Below are 19,197 nucleotides of genomic sequence, written 5' to 3' on the forward strand. Positions count from 1 at the left end.
TAACCCACTACCATCCGCACAAAAGGCCTGTGCTCTAACCACTACACATATACTGTATATATACAAGTAAGACGCCTTAAGGACGAGAAGCGTGGGGAAGCGTGGGGAAACAACACACTTATTAAAAAATAGTCAATGTAAATCTGGCAATGTACAGATTTACATTGCCAGTGTGTGTGTGACACTGTGTGTGAGTGCCGTTACAGGCAAGCATTACAGGCAAGAGTAACAGCATGACACAATTGCTGCAGGTTTTCACAATAACTGCTCCCTGCGGTCACAATTATACTGTATATACTGTATATAGGGCTGATATAGAATGTGCTCTTTCTATAAATGCACAGATTCTCTCTGTACGTCTGTAGTTCACATATCTCAAGAACCGTTCGACCGACGACTTCAAATTCAGTCTGACGGTATACATACAGTATATATAATATGTCTGTCTCTAACACCTGTTCATACAGGTTATGTGGACAAGCTGACGTGTGCGATGGCCAGACTGGACCTGCAGGTACTCATACCCCCCCTCAAGCGTTATCGTTACCTCCCAACCAAGCAGCCCAGCAGAGGGATCTGACCACTTCTCCTCTCCCTGGGTTTCCCTCAGCCAGGTCTCCTGGCTCAACCCTGGGTCCCACCATGGGAGGATGTTTCTCCAAACCCAAGCCAGGTGACTTTTCTAGCCTTGTATTTTCTCACTCATCCTACCCACCATATTGTTTGCCAGATAGATGTCATATACAACTTACTCTCTTAATGCATAGGGGAACAATTTGATGCTCCCTGTTGCAATGTTCACCAAGATATAATGATCACACATGTTGTTATGATCATTTGCAATGGCTGGGGTTAAAATAGAGTTAAGGCCCATTCCCACTGGGCCAGATAACAGATATCTGGAGATATTTCTCCAGATATTTTTCCATGCAAAGTGGATGGTAGATACAGATAAAAAAAAAAATTGCCACAGATAAAAGTATCTGTGGCAAATATCTGTGGTAGACTTTTTTTTTAATCTGTATCTACCATCCACTTTGCATGGAAAAATATCTGGAGAAATATCTCCAGATATCTGTTATCTGGCCCAGTGGGAATGGGCCTTTAGTCTCGCATAGCCGGACAACTGGAAATCTCTGGGTACTGATATGTCTGGTGACAATCTAAATTCACTGAATGGGTTAAGACTGGGGGCTAACAATTAGGAAATGTAAACACTTTATGGTGGTTCTTTATATGGGATGATATCAGAATTTATTTTCAAAGCTGTGGCATTATAGGTTTTTTACTGCTGGTTTTCTCCTGCGTTCAAGCCCATTCAATTCGTTTAGATTTATCATCAGTAGGCTGAAATTTATGTTTGTCTGGCAGTGCGCAGGCACTTAGGGAATGCCCTTTCAATGGGAACACCCATGCTATGGGAACGCTTACAAGCTTGATGGGGGAACGCTCATTCAACATCCCGCATAATGTTTTGGACAGCAGGGATGTGCAGAGAATGTTAGAGAGGCAGGGGCTGGAATTTCCAAAAGGGCCTTTTGGTGGAAGCACCCAAAATAGCTGACCTCCAAGCTCACAACGCGTCGCAGAGGTAGGCTATTTTAGGTGTGTGAAACCACACTGAACTAAGCATAACCAAGTCAATACTGGAGATGTGGCGTAATGGCATGGATTTCTACACAGCGAGGTCAATTCTTTCATCATAAGATGCTGCATTCAAGTTCAGGAGAGTTTTGACAAGGCAATTCTATTGAATGCTGCCTTCAGGTATGGCATGGAAAGTGGGCATTTGCTTTTCTTTCACCATAGTAAAAACTGCATTCATGATCTGGAGAGGGCACTTTTTACAGATGCATAAAAGGGTAGGGGCTCAAGCCCCCTTTGATGTCTATGTGTGCACGTGTCTGTTGGACAGGGAAGCACTTGTTTTGTTGCACTACACAATGCAGTTTTGAAACAGGCCAACATAGACTGCGTACTTGTTGACCCACAATGCCATCCGCTGCCTGGTTGCAGGCATTCGCTCACCTTGCAACTCACTTGGATGCACCTCACGTTTGTTTGTCTGTCTGTTGCTAATCTCCCAAACCACTGGGCCGATAATTGACACATTTCTTGTGCAAACTGCCAGTAGGATAAGGAAGTACATACACACATTTTCACATATTTGTGTATAATTATTGTAGTATTGTTTTTCATTTGATAATAGATAGTCAAAGTCAAAGGCAGTCATTTCAGGCTGATACCTTGCCTAAATATGGAGTCATAATCATAGATACGCAGGGCCGTAGCGCGTCTAATCGGCGCTCTAGGCGAGCTCTCTCGAATGCGCCCCCCCCACTCGCGCGCGCGCGCGGGTTTTGCCGTGAATTTAGTCGGTTTTGGGCCGGTTTGGATGACTGTTACAATAATATGACATTTTCTCGGGTTTTGGCGTGATTTTTGCCCGTTTTGGGTCAGGTTGGGTGGATCATTAAAGGTGATACACCATGCATTTAAAAAGTATTTATGTCATATTTTTTATGTCCCAAAAACGTTTTTCAAAAGGTTTGAGGCTAAATTACCACTCCTGAATAGAGAGCCTCTCTCATTTTTGAATGGCTCTGAGAATTTCAGCTGCAGTACCACCTTTGGCCTGAACTGCGCCACCCCCCCCCCCCCCCCCCCCAAATCTTTTTGAAAAAAAAAAATGTTTTGAAAAAGATTTTTTTTTAAAAAAAATGTTTTTTTGATTTTTTTTTTTTTTGTGATGACGTCACAATCGGCAGATGACGTCACAATCGGCAGCAAATCTGGACAGCCTGTTTTGAGAACCCGTGGGATACTTTTAACCTTCGCCTTCTCAAAACCAGAGAAAGACACAACGGTCAGAAATGGGACTTTGTGAGGATAGAAGGTGCTAGTGGGACCCCAAAAAAAGGTTTTAAAATAGGAAAAGTGAAATTTCATGGTGTATCACCTTTAACTGTTCAACAACATGATGCAAAAATGTCAAGCCAGCCAGCCTGCTGGAAACAAGATCACTTACCCAACCGTCGATGCTTCAGGGCAGGCAATTCACATACTAATGAACAACAAGATAAATCTGTTGCGTTTCCAGGGCACTGGTAGGCCTAATTATTAGTAACTTTACAAAACAGTGACGCTTCACTTCAAGCTCCCAGCCCTGTGCTGTGCGGCGCCGTCTTTGATGAAGAGTGCGGGGGCGGGGGTAGTACCAATCTCATTCACCTCGCCCTGTTACGGCCGAGCCGACTCGAGTGAGTGCACAGGCAGGCAGCAGGCTGCAGAGTGCAGACACAGAGCTCTGCCTCTGACGCTCGAGTTTTTATGATTGATAAAAAAAAATTGACCCACATATGTAAGCAACTGGGTCGTATTGGTGAGATAATACCAATAGAGGGGGCGCCAAAATGTTTTTTTCTTTTTCTTTTTTATAATATAAAAAAAAAACACTCCATTTCGGCAGGCGCCCCCTTGAGATCGGCGCTCTAGGCGACCGCCTATACCGCCTATAGCTAAAAACGGCCCTGTTAGATACGTCATAGATTCTTTATTATTCATTTATTTTCAGCTCTATTTTCCCAACCATCTCAATGTAACAGTTATGTAATGCTAAATTGACGTCTATTGAGGTTATTAATGTTCAAGTTTCAGTACCTTTAATATGTACTTCATATAGGCGTTCCCATAGAAGCTGGGCATTGCGTGGGCTTAGGGAAGGGGCATAAATGCCTCCACACTGCAGATGGACCATATTGGCTGTGTGAGTGTGTGTGAACTGGGCTCAACCAAACTGACTGTTTAGTATTATACTATATTTATATTATAAATTAATATTTATGTTTATGTCATAATTATCATCTTAAGACTACTTTTAATGCAGCCAACTAATGTTTGCTAATTATCCTATATGAAATTATAATTAACTAGAAGCAGTGCTCAGGTCTCCACTTCCCATGTGAAAAGCTCTAAGACTCCCAAACATTGTGAAGCACTTGAACCTATAGTTCCTCAACCTAATGGGAATGTGCGTGCAAAATTTCATGGAAATCTCACATTACGTTGATGATTTGAGGCATTTTGTTGAAAACGGACCAATCCTGTAAACTTTGGAAGCCAATGTTGCATTAGGATGGAATATGAAATATCAGACAGATCCGTCTTGATCACATGATTATTGAGATACTGTGTACCGATTTGCATGATTTTTGGATAAAATCGGAAGGAAACGGTACCGGATATTAGCTGGGCTTGGGCACACACACACGGACAGACGGACGGACGGACAGAGACACGGATGGAGAGACGGACAGGGTGAAAAACATGGTCTGGGCCATGCCTTTCGGCCTGGCAGAGACAATTATATAAAATAAAATCATATCATATTATATATCAATACTATCATAGCTATAAACTATCATAAGGGAGGGGTGAGCTAACGTTGGGGTATGATTGTTGACAGGAAGACTGTTCAGCTTCACTAAAAGGTGCTTCACAAAGCAACAGGCTGTTTGGGAGTCTTAAGGGCTTTTCACATGGGAAGCATCTCGTAATTCATTTTCAATGAGAGGCGAGTATTCAGGTAGGGAGGCAGATCCGGACAATCTGACACACAAACCAGCCCACAGAGTGGAGTGAGATTGTTTTTGTCACAGTGTTACACTACATGTGTAGCTATCAAATTCTGTGTCCTGCCATCACTGCAGTGAGGGCAGGTCATAGAATCCCATGAGTAACGTGTAGTGAATGTCCTTGCTATGCCAGGACCGGGACCTGTGCATAAATCAGGATTCCAGAAAAGAAAGGAGATGAAGAAGAGGTACTGTACCTGGCAAGGGCTTTAGACCCAATAAAAATTGTAATGGCCATCTGTTTCCATTCAGCTCACAATTACACTTGTGTGAGCTGGCTAAACAAATATATTTTATATACATTATAAAGGACAAGAATTGTGTCTTTATAAGAGGCAACGATCGTACAGGTGTGCAGATTGTTGATCTCGGTGTATGTGCATGTGTGATCGTCAATCTATCTCTCAGTCGATCTCTCAGTTAAAAGTGTGTTAATGTAGGAGAGAGAGATACAGTATGAATAAAAGATTTGGGGTGGGCCCATTCATTAACTGGACCTTTTCAGGGGTCCAGCTAGAGTATATACGTACTGTATGTGTGCATCCCTGACTATATAGTCTATTAATTTAAGATTGATAACGCTACTCTCTTATAGAAAGAAAAAATATAATGCAACACAACAGGGCGCTGATTATGTGATTCGGACGCATGTGTGTAGTGGAAAGTTTTTTGGGGGGGCTTTTATGCCTTTATCGAGACGGATAGACAGTATAGGCTACCAGGAAATGTAGAGAGAGATGGGTAGTGACATGCAGCAAAGGCCGTCGGGATCGGGACTTGAACCCGCGACACACTGACAGTCTGTACTGAGCCTAGGTGCCTGGACCGCTGCGCCAACGGCCCAGGCCTAGATGTCATTTTTAAGCCTGTAATTAGTAATAGAGAAGAGATTTAGTTTTTTTATTTTTATAAATACAAAATGCATACAGTTGAAATTCCCATAAGTGCTAAAACACAAAGAAAGATGTAAGAAAAAGGTTTTCAATATTGTATTATAAAGCATTTTGATTTTTAGTGCTTAACAGTCAGGATTTGTACAATGAGTTGAGATGAAAATGGTCACCCCATTCGAATGATATGGAAAATTCCACCAGTGGTTGTGATGATAGTCACTTATATAATGAGAGGGGAAAAGACTGTCTTTTAACTCTAGAGAGCTCTCTCTTTCTTCTCCCGCAAATGTAGTCACTGCTATGATTTTCCATTGATTTTAATTAAGACTTGCTCAGCAGGTGAAAATTCCAGCCAGATTACTGTGTAAGAACCGGATGGTCAGCACATTTTTCCAGCCGAAGAGATAAAGTCGGCTGCAGTGAAAAAGGTTTACACAACCATTATGTTATGTACAATATATAAACTCAAATGCAGTGCATTAGATGAAATGGCTCTATGGCTCCCATTTGATAGGCTTATGTTGTATATTATAATAATGATATATACTATGCCTGTACAGTACGTATAAATTATGTTGTCAAATTGTAAACAGAATGCTGCTTCCATGTCTAAGCTCAATTTGCTTGTGGTAGTGGGATGGGGGGTGGGTTATATTTATGATGTAGTTACGGTACCTGTGTCCTCTCAATTAAAAATTTAGTTTGGGTTAATTTGTTCACTTGGGGCTTTTAAGCCGTGACATCATTTTGTAGTCAGACCTCCAAGCAGATTTATTCATCATCATCATCATCATTATCTGTCCCTCGCTATTTCAATAGATCCGAGACAAAAATAACGACTAAAGTATAATTCTACCACTTTCCTTTCAACAACAAAGAAAATAAAAAATTGTAAATAGTAAAAATAGTAAAAAGATTCACGGGCGCTGGGGCCTTTTGGCCCCAAAAGTTCTCCTCTGTCTACAAAATGATATCAGACTTAACAGCCCCAACACCATTTACAGGAAGTTGTTGTTAGTGTTATTTATTTAGATTAGAAGGGTCAAACGGGATCAATATTGTAAATAAAATAAAAGAAACACATATATCTAAATCATTATTAATTTCTCATAATATTGTCGATATCTACAAGTAATACACAGCATGTGCTAACTTGTGCAAATTAGCTTGAAATAATCAACCCTGTCATGATCAACCCTGTTCGATTTTGTGGAATGACCCTAAAAACGAAATCTTAAAACCCAGGGCAAAATTTGTATAATCCACGAATGGAGAGCACGCCACACAGAGTATAGAACAGAGCTGGTAATCTGATCTGATTGAAAATGACACGTCCTTCACAACATGTTATCTTAAAAAAAAGGTTTCCCACAACATAGTCAAGTCAAGTCATATAGCATTAAAAACAACAGCAGCAGACCCAAAGTCAAATAGTTTTCCAATCAAGGATGACCAACAACAACATTAAAAGCCTTGCATTGGTAGAATCAACGTAAAAATCAAGTAGAATATAACGTTGTGAGACAAAATAATGGCAGTATCTAAAGACATTACTATAACCTTGGCCATCTGGCCAGTGATGTATAGAGGTATATCGGACCAGTTACCCATATATGGAGACCCATGGTACCCATAGATATTCACAGATATGGGCTTAATATTGATGACATCAGGGATCTCCATACTGCATATGGGCATAAAAGGAATTTGGTTCCCCTGGCATCACAGGTCTCTCATACGTATCTCCATATATGGGCATAAAAGGGATTTGGTTTCCCTGGCATCACAGGGATCTCATACGTATCTCCATATATGGGCATAAAAGGGATTTGGTTCCCCTGGCATCACAGGGATCTCCATATATGGGCATAAAAGGGATTTGGTTCCCCTGACATCACAGTGATGTCAGAGCGTGATGTCAGAGCTTGAGAGTCAGCGTGATGTCAGAGCGGCAAACACATAGAAAGTAAACGACACGACATGATGTGCCGTTTCTCATAGTAAACTGCAACCAAATAGTTAAAGGACTTGGGATACTGATGGGATACTATTCCAAAGTTTAGGGGCAGTGACAGAAAATAGCAGTGGGAGCAATTTTGAGAGGATGTGGTCTGGTAACAACTTGTCTGTGTTGCACAGTTGAAGTTAAGGTGGAACTATCCCTCCTGGAGAAGGAAAAGGAGGTGGATGGAATGTCACCCAATGGCAAGGCAAGCCCCTTTGCTGACTGCAGACCCAATGGGGCCCTGGGACATGGTTCTGATGAAGACGCTGCACCCCTGCGTCTCTACCACAGACCACGAGACTATGTGGAGGCCTCTGTCTGCCATGTTAAAGATCTGGAAAATGGACAGTAAGAAATGAATTAAATTTGTTGGGAAGGCGAATGAATGTATAGGACACTGCTCTCTCTCTCTCCCCCCCCCCCCCTCTCTCTCCCAAACACACACACACACACCCGCACGAACGCACGCACGCACGCACGCACGCACGCACGCACGCACGCACGCACACACACACACACACACACACACACACACACACACACACACACACACACACACACACACACACACACACACACAGAGAGAATCACCTGATGTTCAGGGGATACAGAAGGTTTGTAATACAGATGAGCGACTAGAACAACACAGTCAAATCCCAGTGTTCATTTTATCTCAGCATCATGTGTATGCATATGTATACTGTATCAACAGACACAAAAAACAGATACTGTATCTCTCTGTGCGTTCTTGACAGGATGCGAGAAGTTGACTTGGGAAGTGGCAGAGCTTTGCTAATCAAAGAACATGGAGAGTTCTCAGCCATTGGCCACAAGTGTCCCCACTACGGCGCACCGCTCGTCAAAGGTGAATCAGTTTCATTTAAAATAATTTTGTACAGTGGAAGCATAGATGAGGAATTGACCACTTCTGTTCACATTCTACCATTAAAGCTTAATTGATACAATGAAAATATGTATTTGTGGGCACCCGCTGGCCTACTGGTCTGGGCGCATACCACTTAGCCATTGCCACATAGGCATGGATGCCTGGTGGCGTCGCCGGTCCGATTCCCGATCCGGACGACCTTTGCCGCATGTCACTCCCTGTCTCTCCGCCCATTTCCTGTCAGCCTAACTGTCCTATCAATAAAGGCATACAAATCCCAAAAACTAATCTTTAAGAAAATATGTTTTTCATTCCAGGTGTCTTGTCAAAAGGTCACGTGCGCTGTCCCTGGCATGGCGCATGTTTCAGTATTGCAACAGGAGACATTGAGGACTTCCCTGGACTGGACAGCCTGCCTACCTTCCAGGTGACCTTCCCCACTGATGATGTCTTTCACATTCCGTGCCTTATCCTGTCTCTTAAACATCATGGGAATGATACACATGTGTGCACATCGTTCATGTCTGTTTGCTTTAGGTCAGAGTTGAAAAAGACAAGGTGATCATTCGTGCAAACAAACAGGTAAGACAACAAATGCACCACCTGGGACAATTTGAGGAATTTATTCTAGAAAATAAACAAATCCACTGATCTTGAGATCTTGCCAAATATTTCTAGGCTCTTCAGTCACAGAAGAGGTCAAAGCCCATGGCACGGTGTTCAGCAGTCATTAACTCTAACACAGGCTTCAGCCACATTCTTATCATTGGCTCAGGTACGTTACATTTGTGTGTGTGTGTGTGTGTGTGTGTGTGTGTGTGTGTGTGTACAGTATATATATAAAGTATGTATGTATGTCTATAAAGTTTGATTTATACATTTTTTTCTTCTTTTTGAATTTCCTGCACTCCCATGACTACAAGAATGAGGATATGATTGGGTTTCATTAGATTCTCATTGTTGACTTTTTACTTGAACCATTAGCAGTTATGGTTGTACTTCATGTCTCTCTGTAATACAATCCCGCTTTATGTGATGAACTGATTTGTCATCAGGTCCAGCAGGACTGGTGTGTGCAGAGACATTAAGGCAAGAGGGCTTCACTGATCGCATTGTCATATGCACCGTGGACAAACATCCACCTTATGACAGGCCTAAACTGAGTAAGGTTTGTACAGAGACCCAGAGCACACCACTGAGAGTATGTTTCTCAATATCTAATGTTGCTTTAGTCAATTATAAGATAAGTGCTCTTGGGAAACAAATACACTCGATAGGACCAGAGATTTGATGGAAAGCTGTGGATATAACTAACCATACAATACCAGTAAGGCTCCCTAATCGGGAGATAAGCGACCGTAGGTCACTTATCTCCACAAATAGGGCAAAAATGCTGACTTCAGACACTGTAATGAAATACAATTAATGTTTTAAAGCAAGGGTCTTCAACAGGCGGTCCTCCAAATCTTTATGTGATAGAAACCTTTTTTCTTCCTTTTTTATATTAAGCATTTGAACCCTAGCGTCCATATTCTGAGAACTTTAACCAAAAATAGCAGATCTATAAGGCAGCGAGGCGTTGTGAGCTTGTAGATCAGCTATTTTCGGCAAAGAGCTTTGGTGTAGAGAAGAAAAAGAGCAGACTAAGTGAAAGGCCAAGTTTATTATGTATTAACGGTTCAAGTGGTTAAATATCTGAAAACACAAATTGACATGAAACTATATGGAATCTATGATAAGGTTGTGGGGGTCCCTGCTTCATCTCTCTCTCTCTCAACAAAGGGGTCCTTGGCCTGAAAACGTTGAAGACCCCTGTTTTAAAGTGTTAATGGGTCTGTGTTGATTATTTGGAGCCCTGCGTTTTCAGTTTCGGATGCTATTCACAAACCAAGCATCTTCTCTAAAGCTTTGTGAACAGTACTCCATGATCATATATTTGACAAGCAATGTAAGTTCATGTATTGATTTACAGAATTAATACACTCTCATATTGCTGCTAAAGGTTTTACCTTTACTTGTATTTTTATACAGTATTTTGCTGTTATAGTATTGTTGGAGCATGTCACACCAACATTGTGCTGCTTGTACTTGTATAAGTGAGTGACAAATAAACTCCTTTACCTGTATATCCTTCTGACCTGTATAGTTTAGTCCTTCACTGGCTAAGATAATTGTCATGCTTGGTAGATGTCATGGCCATACCTTATGTTTTGGTGTTGAGTGTTAGCTGTGCCGAAATCCTTGAGATAGCATTCCTGGACAATGTTTTTGCTCAGTCAGAAATGTGAGGGGCAGATTATTGTTGTAATTTACCATCTATGTTTTGAAAAGTCTACAAAAGTGTATTTGAAAGGCTATGAATTAACAAAACGTGCATTCATAAATGTTTTGTCAAAGTCACACTTGCACTGTGACTAACCTTTTTTCCTTTAGTCCCTAGAAAGCACAGCAGAGCAATTGAGACTTCGCTCCATTGATTTCCTCCAGAGCCATGACATTGAATTGCTCACTGAGACAGAGGTAAGAGATCATGCCAAGCACGGTTGGTGCTTCTTTCATGTCAGTAAATCAAAATGATGTGTCAAATTGAAAGTGTTTGTTATATAACCATTCATTGTCAATCGTTTCAATTCCACTTCCTCAACTGGTTGAATTGAAAATGAATTGACCCCAATAGTAGGAACAACTCTACTGGCCTTATTATATGACTCTTGGTTTCTGTAAATGTTAGGTTTTGGCAGTTGATGTTAAAACACGGACTGTGACTTTTCAAGATGGCCTGAAGATGGAATACAGGAAACTCTTCATTGCTACAGGAAACCAGTGAGGAATTATTTGCTGCCAAAATAAATTGTTCTTGTGGTCAGTATTACCATAATGAATTAATGAACTGATACTTGATTGCTTCTGTCTTTTGCTTGAAAGACCCAAACCAATGATCTACAAAGGCAAGGATATTGAGAATGTATTTCATCTCAGGACACCTGAAGAAGCAAACAGCATAGCCAGGCTGGCCAACAACAAGAATGCCGTGATTGTGGGAACAGGATTTATTGGTGAGAATAAATTATGCATTTAGTAATAATCTATCTATAAATGCACAGAATCTCTGTGTTTCCCCACACCAATCCTCAAACTGGGCATGTGTACTGGGGACCCACCGGGAAGTCAGTCGGACCACGGCCATGTCACTCTGACTCAGACATAACAATAAACAAACCCCATACATCCATATATAGGCATGTCATTATGACTCAGACATAACCATAAACAAAACAAAACTAATATTCCCATTATCTAGGCATATGAAAACCTGGTTGTCCAGAGCCACAGTTCTGCCATAAGGACTCAAGGTGCCCACAGCCGAGTTGTTCATATGTGGCTGTCCAGAACCGCCAATACAACGATATGTCCATATATGGATATACAGTTGTCAAGAACCACCAATCCAATCAAAATGCCTGTATACAGGTTATGGGCATATACTAATGCGGGTACTACTCGTGCAATTGGTACAAGGGTATTTATTGCGTTACCAATTGCTCTTGTCTATCTACATATTCCACAAATCTCTCTTTGTACATCTGTCTCAAGCAATCCCCTTCACATTTGGCATGTGTATTGTTGACGTCCCAAGTGTAAGGTCTGCTCTGCACACAGGGTTGCCTGGGTTGCCTAGCCAGGACTTAGGCAACCATTTAGCCTAGTACAGTGTTTTTTTAACCCTTTCTGGGCCAGTGCCCCCTATCCAATATCCAGGTCCCATACCGCCCCCCACACCAGTTCCCCACCCAATTAAAATGTAAGCTTTATTTTTATTGTTCATTGTGTTGCTTACATAATTTAGAAAACATCCAAATAAAAAAAAAAAAAAAAAATCTGATTTCCAAATATCAGATTTTACATTAAACTGGACTGTTAGTGTGTGATTATAATGTAATTATTAGCCTAAATAGCAAGAGGAGGAGTTAATTACCCAGAGGAAGTACAAGACCTATGTGCAGAGTTTTGTTGATGCTACTCATACTGTATACGTTGAGTTGGCAGTGCCTGGTATCAAAACTTGTGACTCAAAGTGGAGCGCTCTACCAACCTAGTTACCCAGGCACACACCATGTTGATTTCTGTTCACAATCACAACATGGAATTAGTGAGAAAAAAATATAACCAAGCTAAAGTGTACTTTTTAAAGGAACATTTTGCTGAATTGTACTGAAATGTTTGCGTCTCTTGCTATACTGAAGACAGTTTGTTTTCCTGCATGGGAAGGCAGATTTCCTGGTTAGATATTAGAAAAAGGAGATAGAAGAGATGATGTACAAGAGGGATCGGCAGCATCTGCTCTGCCCGTAGATATAGTAGACATGATGCGAAATGGCTTGACTTGTTTTTATCATGTTTTTATTGTGTTGCTGCACTTTGTAACTTTATTAAGATGACTTTGTAAAGTTTATAATTATATTATTACAAACTTAATCCCCTCTTTTTGTGTTGGCTGAGGGCCCTCATATACTGTGATGAATTAAATCAATTTATATAGATGGTAATAACTGTTTATTCTCTTTGTTGTTGCCAGGTATGGAGGTGGCTGCTGCACTCACTGACAAGGCCCACTCTGTTTCTATCATTGGGATAGAACCAGTCCCATTTAAGAAAGCTCTCGGGGAGAAAGTAGGGAAAGCAATAATGAAGGTAGGGAAGCACCCCTGGGAAATCAGGTTGTCCGGGACAAGAACTACCTCAGCATTCTCCCTGCACAACAAACTACCATTTAAAATGCAGATCATGTTCTGCAGCTCAATGTACCACAAAGGGAATACAAATATACTCATTGACACCGATCATGGTGGATGTTAAGGACCTACTGTACATTCTCTCCCACTCTAGGTTTTAATAGTTGTTTGTGGTTTTGTAACCATGGTGTGTTACAGCTGTTCGAGACCCAACGAGTGAAGTTCTACATGCTGAACGAGGTGTCGGAGATGATAGGCCATCATGGACAGGTATTCAGAAAGTGAGAAAAACTGCATGACATGGAGCTCAATAGGATTATCTTCTCTTGCTCAATCAATTTGTAATTGGCAAGTGCAGGTGAAGTATACAATAGCATGCCATGAAATAGTAGATGATCATTATCAGACAAAATGAATGGTAAAAATACTAATTTTGGGGTGTAATTTATTTACACTCAATTGGAAACAATCTCAATTACGTACTCAATAACTCAAAGAAGGAATGTAAGTACCACAATATCAAAGCTGTGTAATCTGTAATGTATCTTCACTACATGACCAAGCTCTTTGTCTTTCTATTTTAGTTGAAAGAGGTGGTACTCAAAAGTGGAAAAGTCCTACGGGCCGACGTGTGTGTGATTGGTACAGGTGATGCGCTTTCATTATGGTATTACATTTAATTATAATACTTGAAAGGTGCGCTCAATATAGTGCAAATATCCACCAGGAAGCATAACCTAATAATAATAAACATGTGTGTAGTGAAATGTCTTCCTGCAGCCATGAAAGCCACAGCATGTGATTACCAGTTGTACTCTTTTTTGGAGCTGTGTGAAGCACAGGCTCCCTATACGTGGCTGTGTGGGTCTGTGTGTGTGTGTGTGTGTGTGTGTGTGTGTCTGTCTGTCTGTGTGTATGTAGCCTGAACTTCCTAAACTTCGGCACGCCACTAGTCCCACAGTTTTGCCACCACACACTCGCGCCATATGTCAAATCGACCGGCTTACTCAGGAATCGTGGGCTATTACTTTTCTAAGAGAAAGGTTCTATAGTTTAATTGATATTAATTTATTAGTGAATTAATTTTCCCCATTGACTTATAATGGGAATCGCAAAAACTCACATTCAATTATTTGTCTCTCGCAAACCATAGGGGCTAGAGTTTCAAGACTTGGAGAGGAGGTTCATAATGATTTCAAGGATTAAATAAAAAAAAATTGTGTCATTTGGCCGCATGGTGGCGCCATAACACCCCACTTTACGTTTTGGCCTGTAACTCTTGAACCGTAGGTCGGAAAATTAAAAATATTTTTTCCCTGGATTCCTTGGGTCATGACGCATCTCCCCATATAGGCCACGCCCATTTGCGCCATGATAGATTTTCCGCCATCTTGAATTTTCTCCAAAACACACTTTTTGCTCCTTTTCCTACATCTTTTCTTCAAATGTCACAAAAATCGGTACACATGATCCACACACACACACACACACACACACACACACACACACACACACACACACACACACACACACACACAGCTCCACTTCACACGGGTGTGATTTTTTTTCTCTCTCTCTCTCAAACACACAAATTACTTCGTCTTCCTCCCTCTCTCCTGGGCTTGCAAGGCTGGTATCACACTGGGCCCCCGGCAGCCATGTTGGGAGGACAGGGGGATATAGCTATAATAGCAGGGCTTGACATTAACTTTTTGAGGCAAAGTGTCATATGGACAAGTACATTTCCCATTCACTTCCCATTCACAAAGGTTGTGTGTGTGTGTGTGTGTGTGTGTGTGTGTGTGTGTGTGTGTGTGTGTGTGTGTGTGTGTGGAGTGTTGGCTGGAGGGAAAAGTGCCTGATTCTTTTTTTTTTTTTTTTTTGCTTTTATTGGATAGTACAGTTGAGTTTGACAGGAAGCAGGGAGAGAGAGATGGGGAGTGACATGCAGCAAAGGCTGTCTGGCCCCCGGAATCGAACCCACGATTCACTGTCATTAGTGCCTTAACCATTAGGCCATCGGCATGTTAACTTTGACTGATTAAAGAACACATTTTATTTTTGCCTGGTCAGCTGTCAGCATGCACAAGAATATGATGCTGATCGCCTTGTAGAGTGCAAGATTAGTTGTGGACAGACACACAGACACAGGGCCGAATGCATAATCTCCTGATGAAGCTGAAAGACCCATTCAATGATTACAAGTGAATTTCATGTGGTTTCCAATCCAACTCCAGTCTGGTCACTATGATGTTTCTGCGATGAGTGATGACTATGATGTTTCTATATTTCTGCAGGATGCATTCCTGCTACCAGCTTCTTGAAACAGAGTGGCATTCACATGGACTCCAAGGGCTTTATCACGGTCAACAAGGTACTATGGACAAAACTGCCGACCTCCGTATACACAAATGTTTCGTTTTCAATGTTGTAGCATCCATTAGTTTGTTTGAACTGTCTCTCAGATGATGCAGACAAATGTTGACGGTGTGTTTGCTGGAGGAGATGTGGTGGTGTTTCCCTTCCTGCAGCGCAGCAATAAGAAGGTGAACATCCCTCACTGGCAGATGGCCCATGTCCATGGTGAGTGTTTGGTTCAGTGATAGAAAAAGTACTCACATTTTTTACTTAGTAAAAGTTGCAATACTGCTATGTAGAAATACTCTGTTATAAGTAAAGTCCGGAATTCAAAATGTGCTTAAAGTACCAAAAGTAAAAGTACTCATTTGTAGAATGTCCCATTTCAAGTTTTCAATTGTATACAAATCTTTTGAAAATAGCAGATCTACAATCTCACGGTAAGAAGGCCTGTAGTAACTACGTTTTTCAAATAATTGTAGTGGAGTAAAAGTACTATATTTGCCTCTGAGATGTAGTGGAGTAGAAGTAATAGTATTGAAAATGGGAAATACTCCAATAAAGTAAATTACATCCACTGGGTTGGTTTTTGCGCTGTAAAAAGCCCATCTACTATTTTGACGCATTAGGCTAAGTTCAGCATTATACATCCTACACTACAGCATTAAACGAGGGTTACACATGTAACTATATTATTCATTCTGGTGGATTAATGCCAGAGGCAGTACTTAATGTTGGAATGTATCCACCTGCCAGAATGGTTTAAACCAAGCGAGGTGAACTGGAAAATATTCTGCATTAAAGGACACGTCACCAATTTTCAACCTATCTTCATTTAATTGTGTTTAATTTACAGGGAGAGTGGCAGCTCTCAGTATGATGGGTAGAGCCTCAGAAATCAAAACTGTGCCTTATTTCTGGACAGCCATGTTTGGCAAAAGCATACGCTATGCAGGTAAATGGAATTTGGTTCACATTTCATAAGGAAAAGAGTATTACGAATAGTTACTAAACTGAGATTTGATCAATTGAATATAATACAAATCTGCTTGACTTTTCTTTTTAATGAATCTTATGATCTAAAGCAGGGGTCTCATATTCAACTTAGCTGGCGTTAATTGATTGTCTTTTTTTTTAAAGGAGTAGTTCACCCTCAAAAATATTTTTTTTCTATTGATTACCCATGCCATGGAGACTTGAGTTCAATATTATTATTAGTTTTTTGTCACATTCCTAAGTCAATAAGTTGCTTTCAATAAATGTACCCCCATTGATTCCAGATGGGGACCCAAATGCATTCGGGTCCACTTCCGGGTACTCTCAATGGGGCTACATTTACTATAATCCATTTTTTGTCCTAGGAATTCGACAATATTGTTGAACTCAAGTCTCCATGTCGTGAGTAATCAATAGAAAAAAAAGTCATTTTGGGGGTGAACTACTCTTTTAAGTATTCTTCAAGTATTCAAAATGAAAGTCTCAACGTTAACGCATACAGTATACTTTATGTCTACTGTCATCCTTGGCCTTTCTCTGTTAGTGCATGCTGACACCTGGCTGTACTTCTTCTCAGATATAGTTATAACTGAACATAGCACAGCCTTTGAGTGGTTGTTCACAATAACTCATTTGTATTCTGAAGTGAACTCTTTCAATGATTTTTTTGTGTTGAAATACTATAAATATAATAAGATGTGTGCGTGTGCGTGTGTGTGTGGTGGGGATGCCCCCCACCCCAATGCAGTTTTCGGGGGTCTCAAATGTCCCGTCCTGATACAGCCCCCTGCTGTATCAGGCTTTGAATTTGAGTTCCCCTGAAAACTGTGTTGGGAATGCTTGTGATGGATCACAAGAGTTTCTGTTAAACTTGTTGTAGTTCCCACACTGCCCTCTAGCTGTAAAATACATACCCAGGGCATTTTCAGGTTTAGATTCTGTTTTGTTTCATTTCCTTTTGCTGTTTATAATCATGTAAAAGTGGAGTGGTTTCTGATTGCAAAGGTTATGGGGAGGGCTTTGATGACGTCATTATCCAAGGAGATCTGGATGAACTGAAGTTTGTGGCATTTTATACCAGGTAAGGATAAACTGTATAGGCCTTTAAAGGGTCCATATGGGTTCATGTCATTATTACGTATTCTTAACCATAATTTTGGTGCTGGCATTCATATTCTAAATTCACGGTAGTGTCTCACTATATTTAGCCTTATGTGTAACAGTGTTGTTTTATGCTTAATGTATACTCTGTCATACAACTGGGTATAGGCTAAATCTGGTTTTAATCTGACATATCTATAGGAATGAGGAGGTAGTTGCTGTGGCCAGCATGAACTATGATCCTATTGTGTCCCGTGTGGCAGAGGTCTTAGGATCTGGAAAGACGATTAAGAAACGAGACGTAGAGTAAGTACATTTCCAAGTATTAAATCTGGTCATGGTTACAATGGTGGTACTGTAAAGAAAATCTATAAGTCAAATGTTATCTGACCCCGACAGGAAACACCAAAGAGACACAGGCCTTGTGACTTTGATCACATGCAAAGTATTTTACAAGTCAAACTTACCATAGCTTGGCACACTCTACAATAACTGTATACAGTTGGGGCGCCTGCTGGCCTACTGGTCCAGGTGCATACCACTTAGGCATTGCCACATAGGCATGGATGCCTGGCGGCGTCACCGGTTCCATTCCTGATCCGGATGACCTTTGCCGCGTGTCATTCCCCATCTCTCCCCCCATTTCCTGTCAGTCTATGTCCCATCAATAAATGCATAAAAGCCCCCCCCCCCCCTCCCCTCCCCCAACAAGTCAATAACATTATACAGTCATCTGTAAAATGTATCATTCAGCTTTAAAAAAATAAATCTATTTATGTATGGAAATGTGTCAATTATATATAATGGCCTGATAATTATTACTCCACATATTTTCTACAGTATTTGTCACTGTGTTCAGTGTGCTTGCATAGCTGTGACATTCAGCCACTTCTCATTTTTTTTATTGTGCACACAAAATGAAGGATGTTAACTAGGCAAGTATGATAAATCAAGTCTGAAATCGCTCATTTTCAATTGAGGCCATACTGGGCATGCCAATTACAGTGACAACTAATCAGGTTTGTAACCATTAATATTAGGCATTAAATCAGTGGTTCTCAACCTGGGGGTCCCCAGATGATTAACTAATGTGCAACATGCTTTCTCACTCAACAGTAAACAGACCAACAAAGTTTAAGTGTATAGCCTAGAGGGTATATGCACAATTCTAAAGTGACAATTTATGGAATCTTTAATACCTCTAAAATGACAAATTAAACATTGGCCAAATTGTCAAGTATTAGGGGCAGAAATTGTGAAAATAGCCGATCTACATGCTCACAGCGCCTTGCACCCGCGAGAGCATGTAGATCGGCTATTTTCCCAATAGAACCGTGTTATACAGAATGTGCATACATTGCCTCAACTCTTAGTGCTCGTCAGGGTGTGGGTGGGGGGTCACCAGTTAAAATATGATTATTTTGGGGGTCGCAGCCTGAAAAGGTTGAGAACCACTGCATTAAATGCTGAGATCCACATGAAGCTAATGGCTGTTTTCTGTCCTCTGGTATGCAGGACGGGAGACATTTCTTGGTTGATTGACAAAGGCTCTCAATGAGTTCCCACCTGAAGACCTCAGTGCTGTCGAGGT

General features: G+C 41.0%; 1 protein-coding gene across 1 annotated transcript; it reads left to right on the plus strand.

The window, feature by feature from the left end:
* Nucleotides 1–642: 642 nt before the first annotated feature.
* aifm3 (AIF family member 3) lies at nucleotides 643–19,164 on the plus strand (the record flags this gene model as incomplete). The annotated part of the gene is made up of 19 exons (XM_080739543.1): nucleotides 643–673; nucleotides 7,667–7,880; nucleotides 8,288–8,397; nucleotides 8,736–8,845; nucleotides 8,956–9,000; nucleotides 9,097–9,193; nucleotides 9,474–9,586; nucleotides 10,852–10,938; nucleotides 11,150–11,241; nucleotides 11,344–11,474; nucleotides 12,995–13,110; nucleotides 13,350–13,421; nucleotides 13,736–13,799; nucleotides 15,449–15,525; nucleotides 15,617–15,734; nucleotides 16,366–16,464; nucleotides 17,511–17,586; nucleotides 17,808–17,912; nucleotides 19,122–19,164. The coding sequence occupies 19 exons, from the start codon at nucleotides 643–645 to the stop codon at nucleotides 19,162–19,164; spliced, it is 1,800 nt and encodes a 599-aa protein (XP_080595669.1).
* Between the last annotated feature and the right edge of the window lie 33 nt (nucleotides 19,165–19,197).

Source organism: Nannobrachium achirus (genome assembly GCF_963921795.1).
Source record: "Nannobrachium achirus genome assembly, chromosome: 12".
In the NCBI taxonomy this organism is placed as follows: Eukaryota; Metazoa; Chordata; class Actinopteri; order Myctophiformes; family Myctophidae; genus Nannobrachium; species Nannobrachium achirus.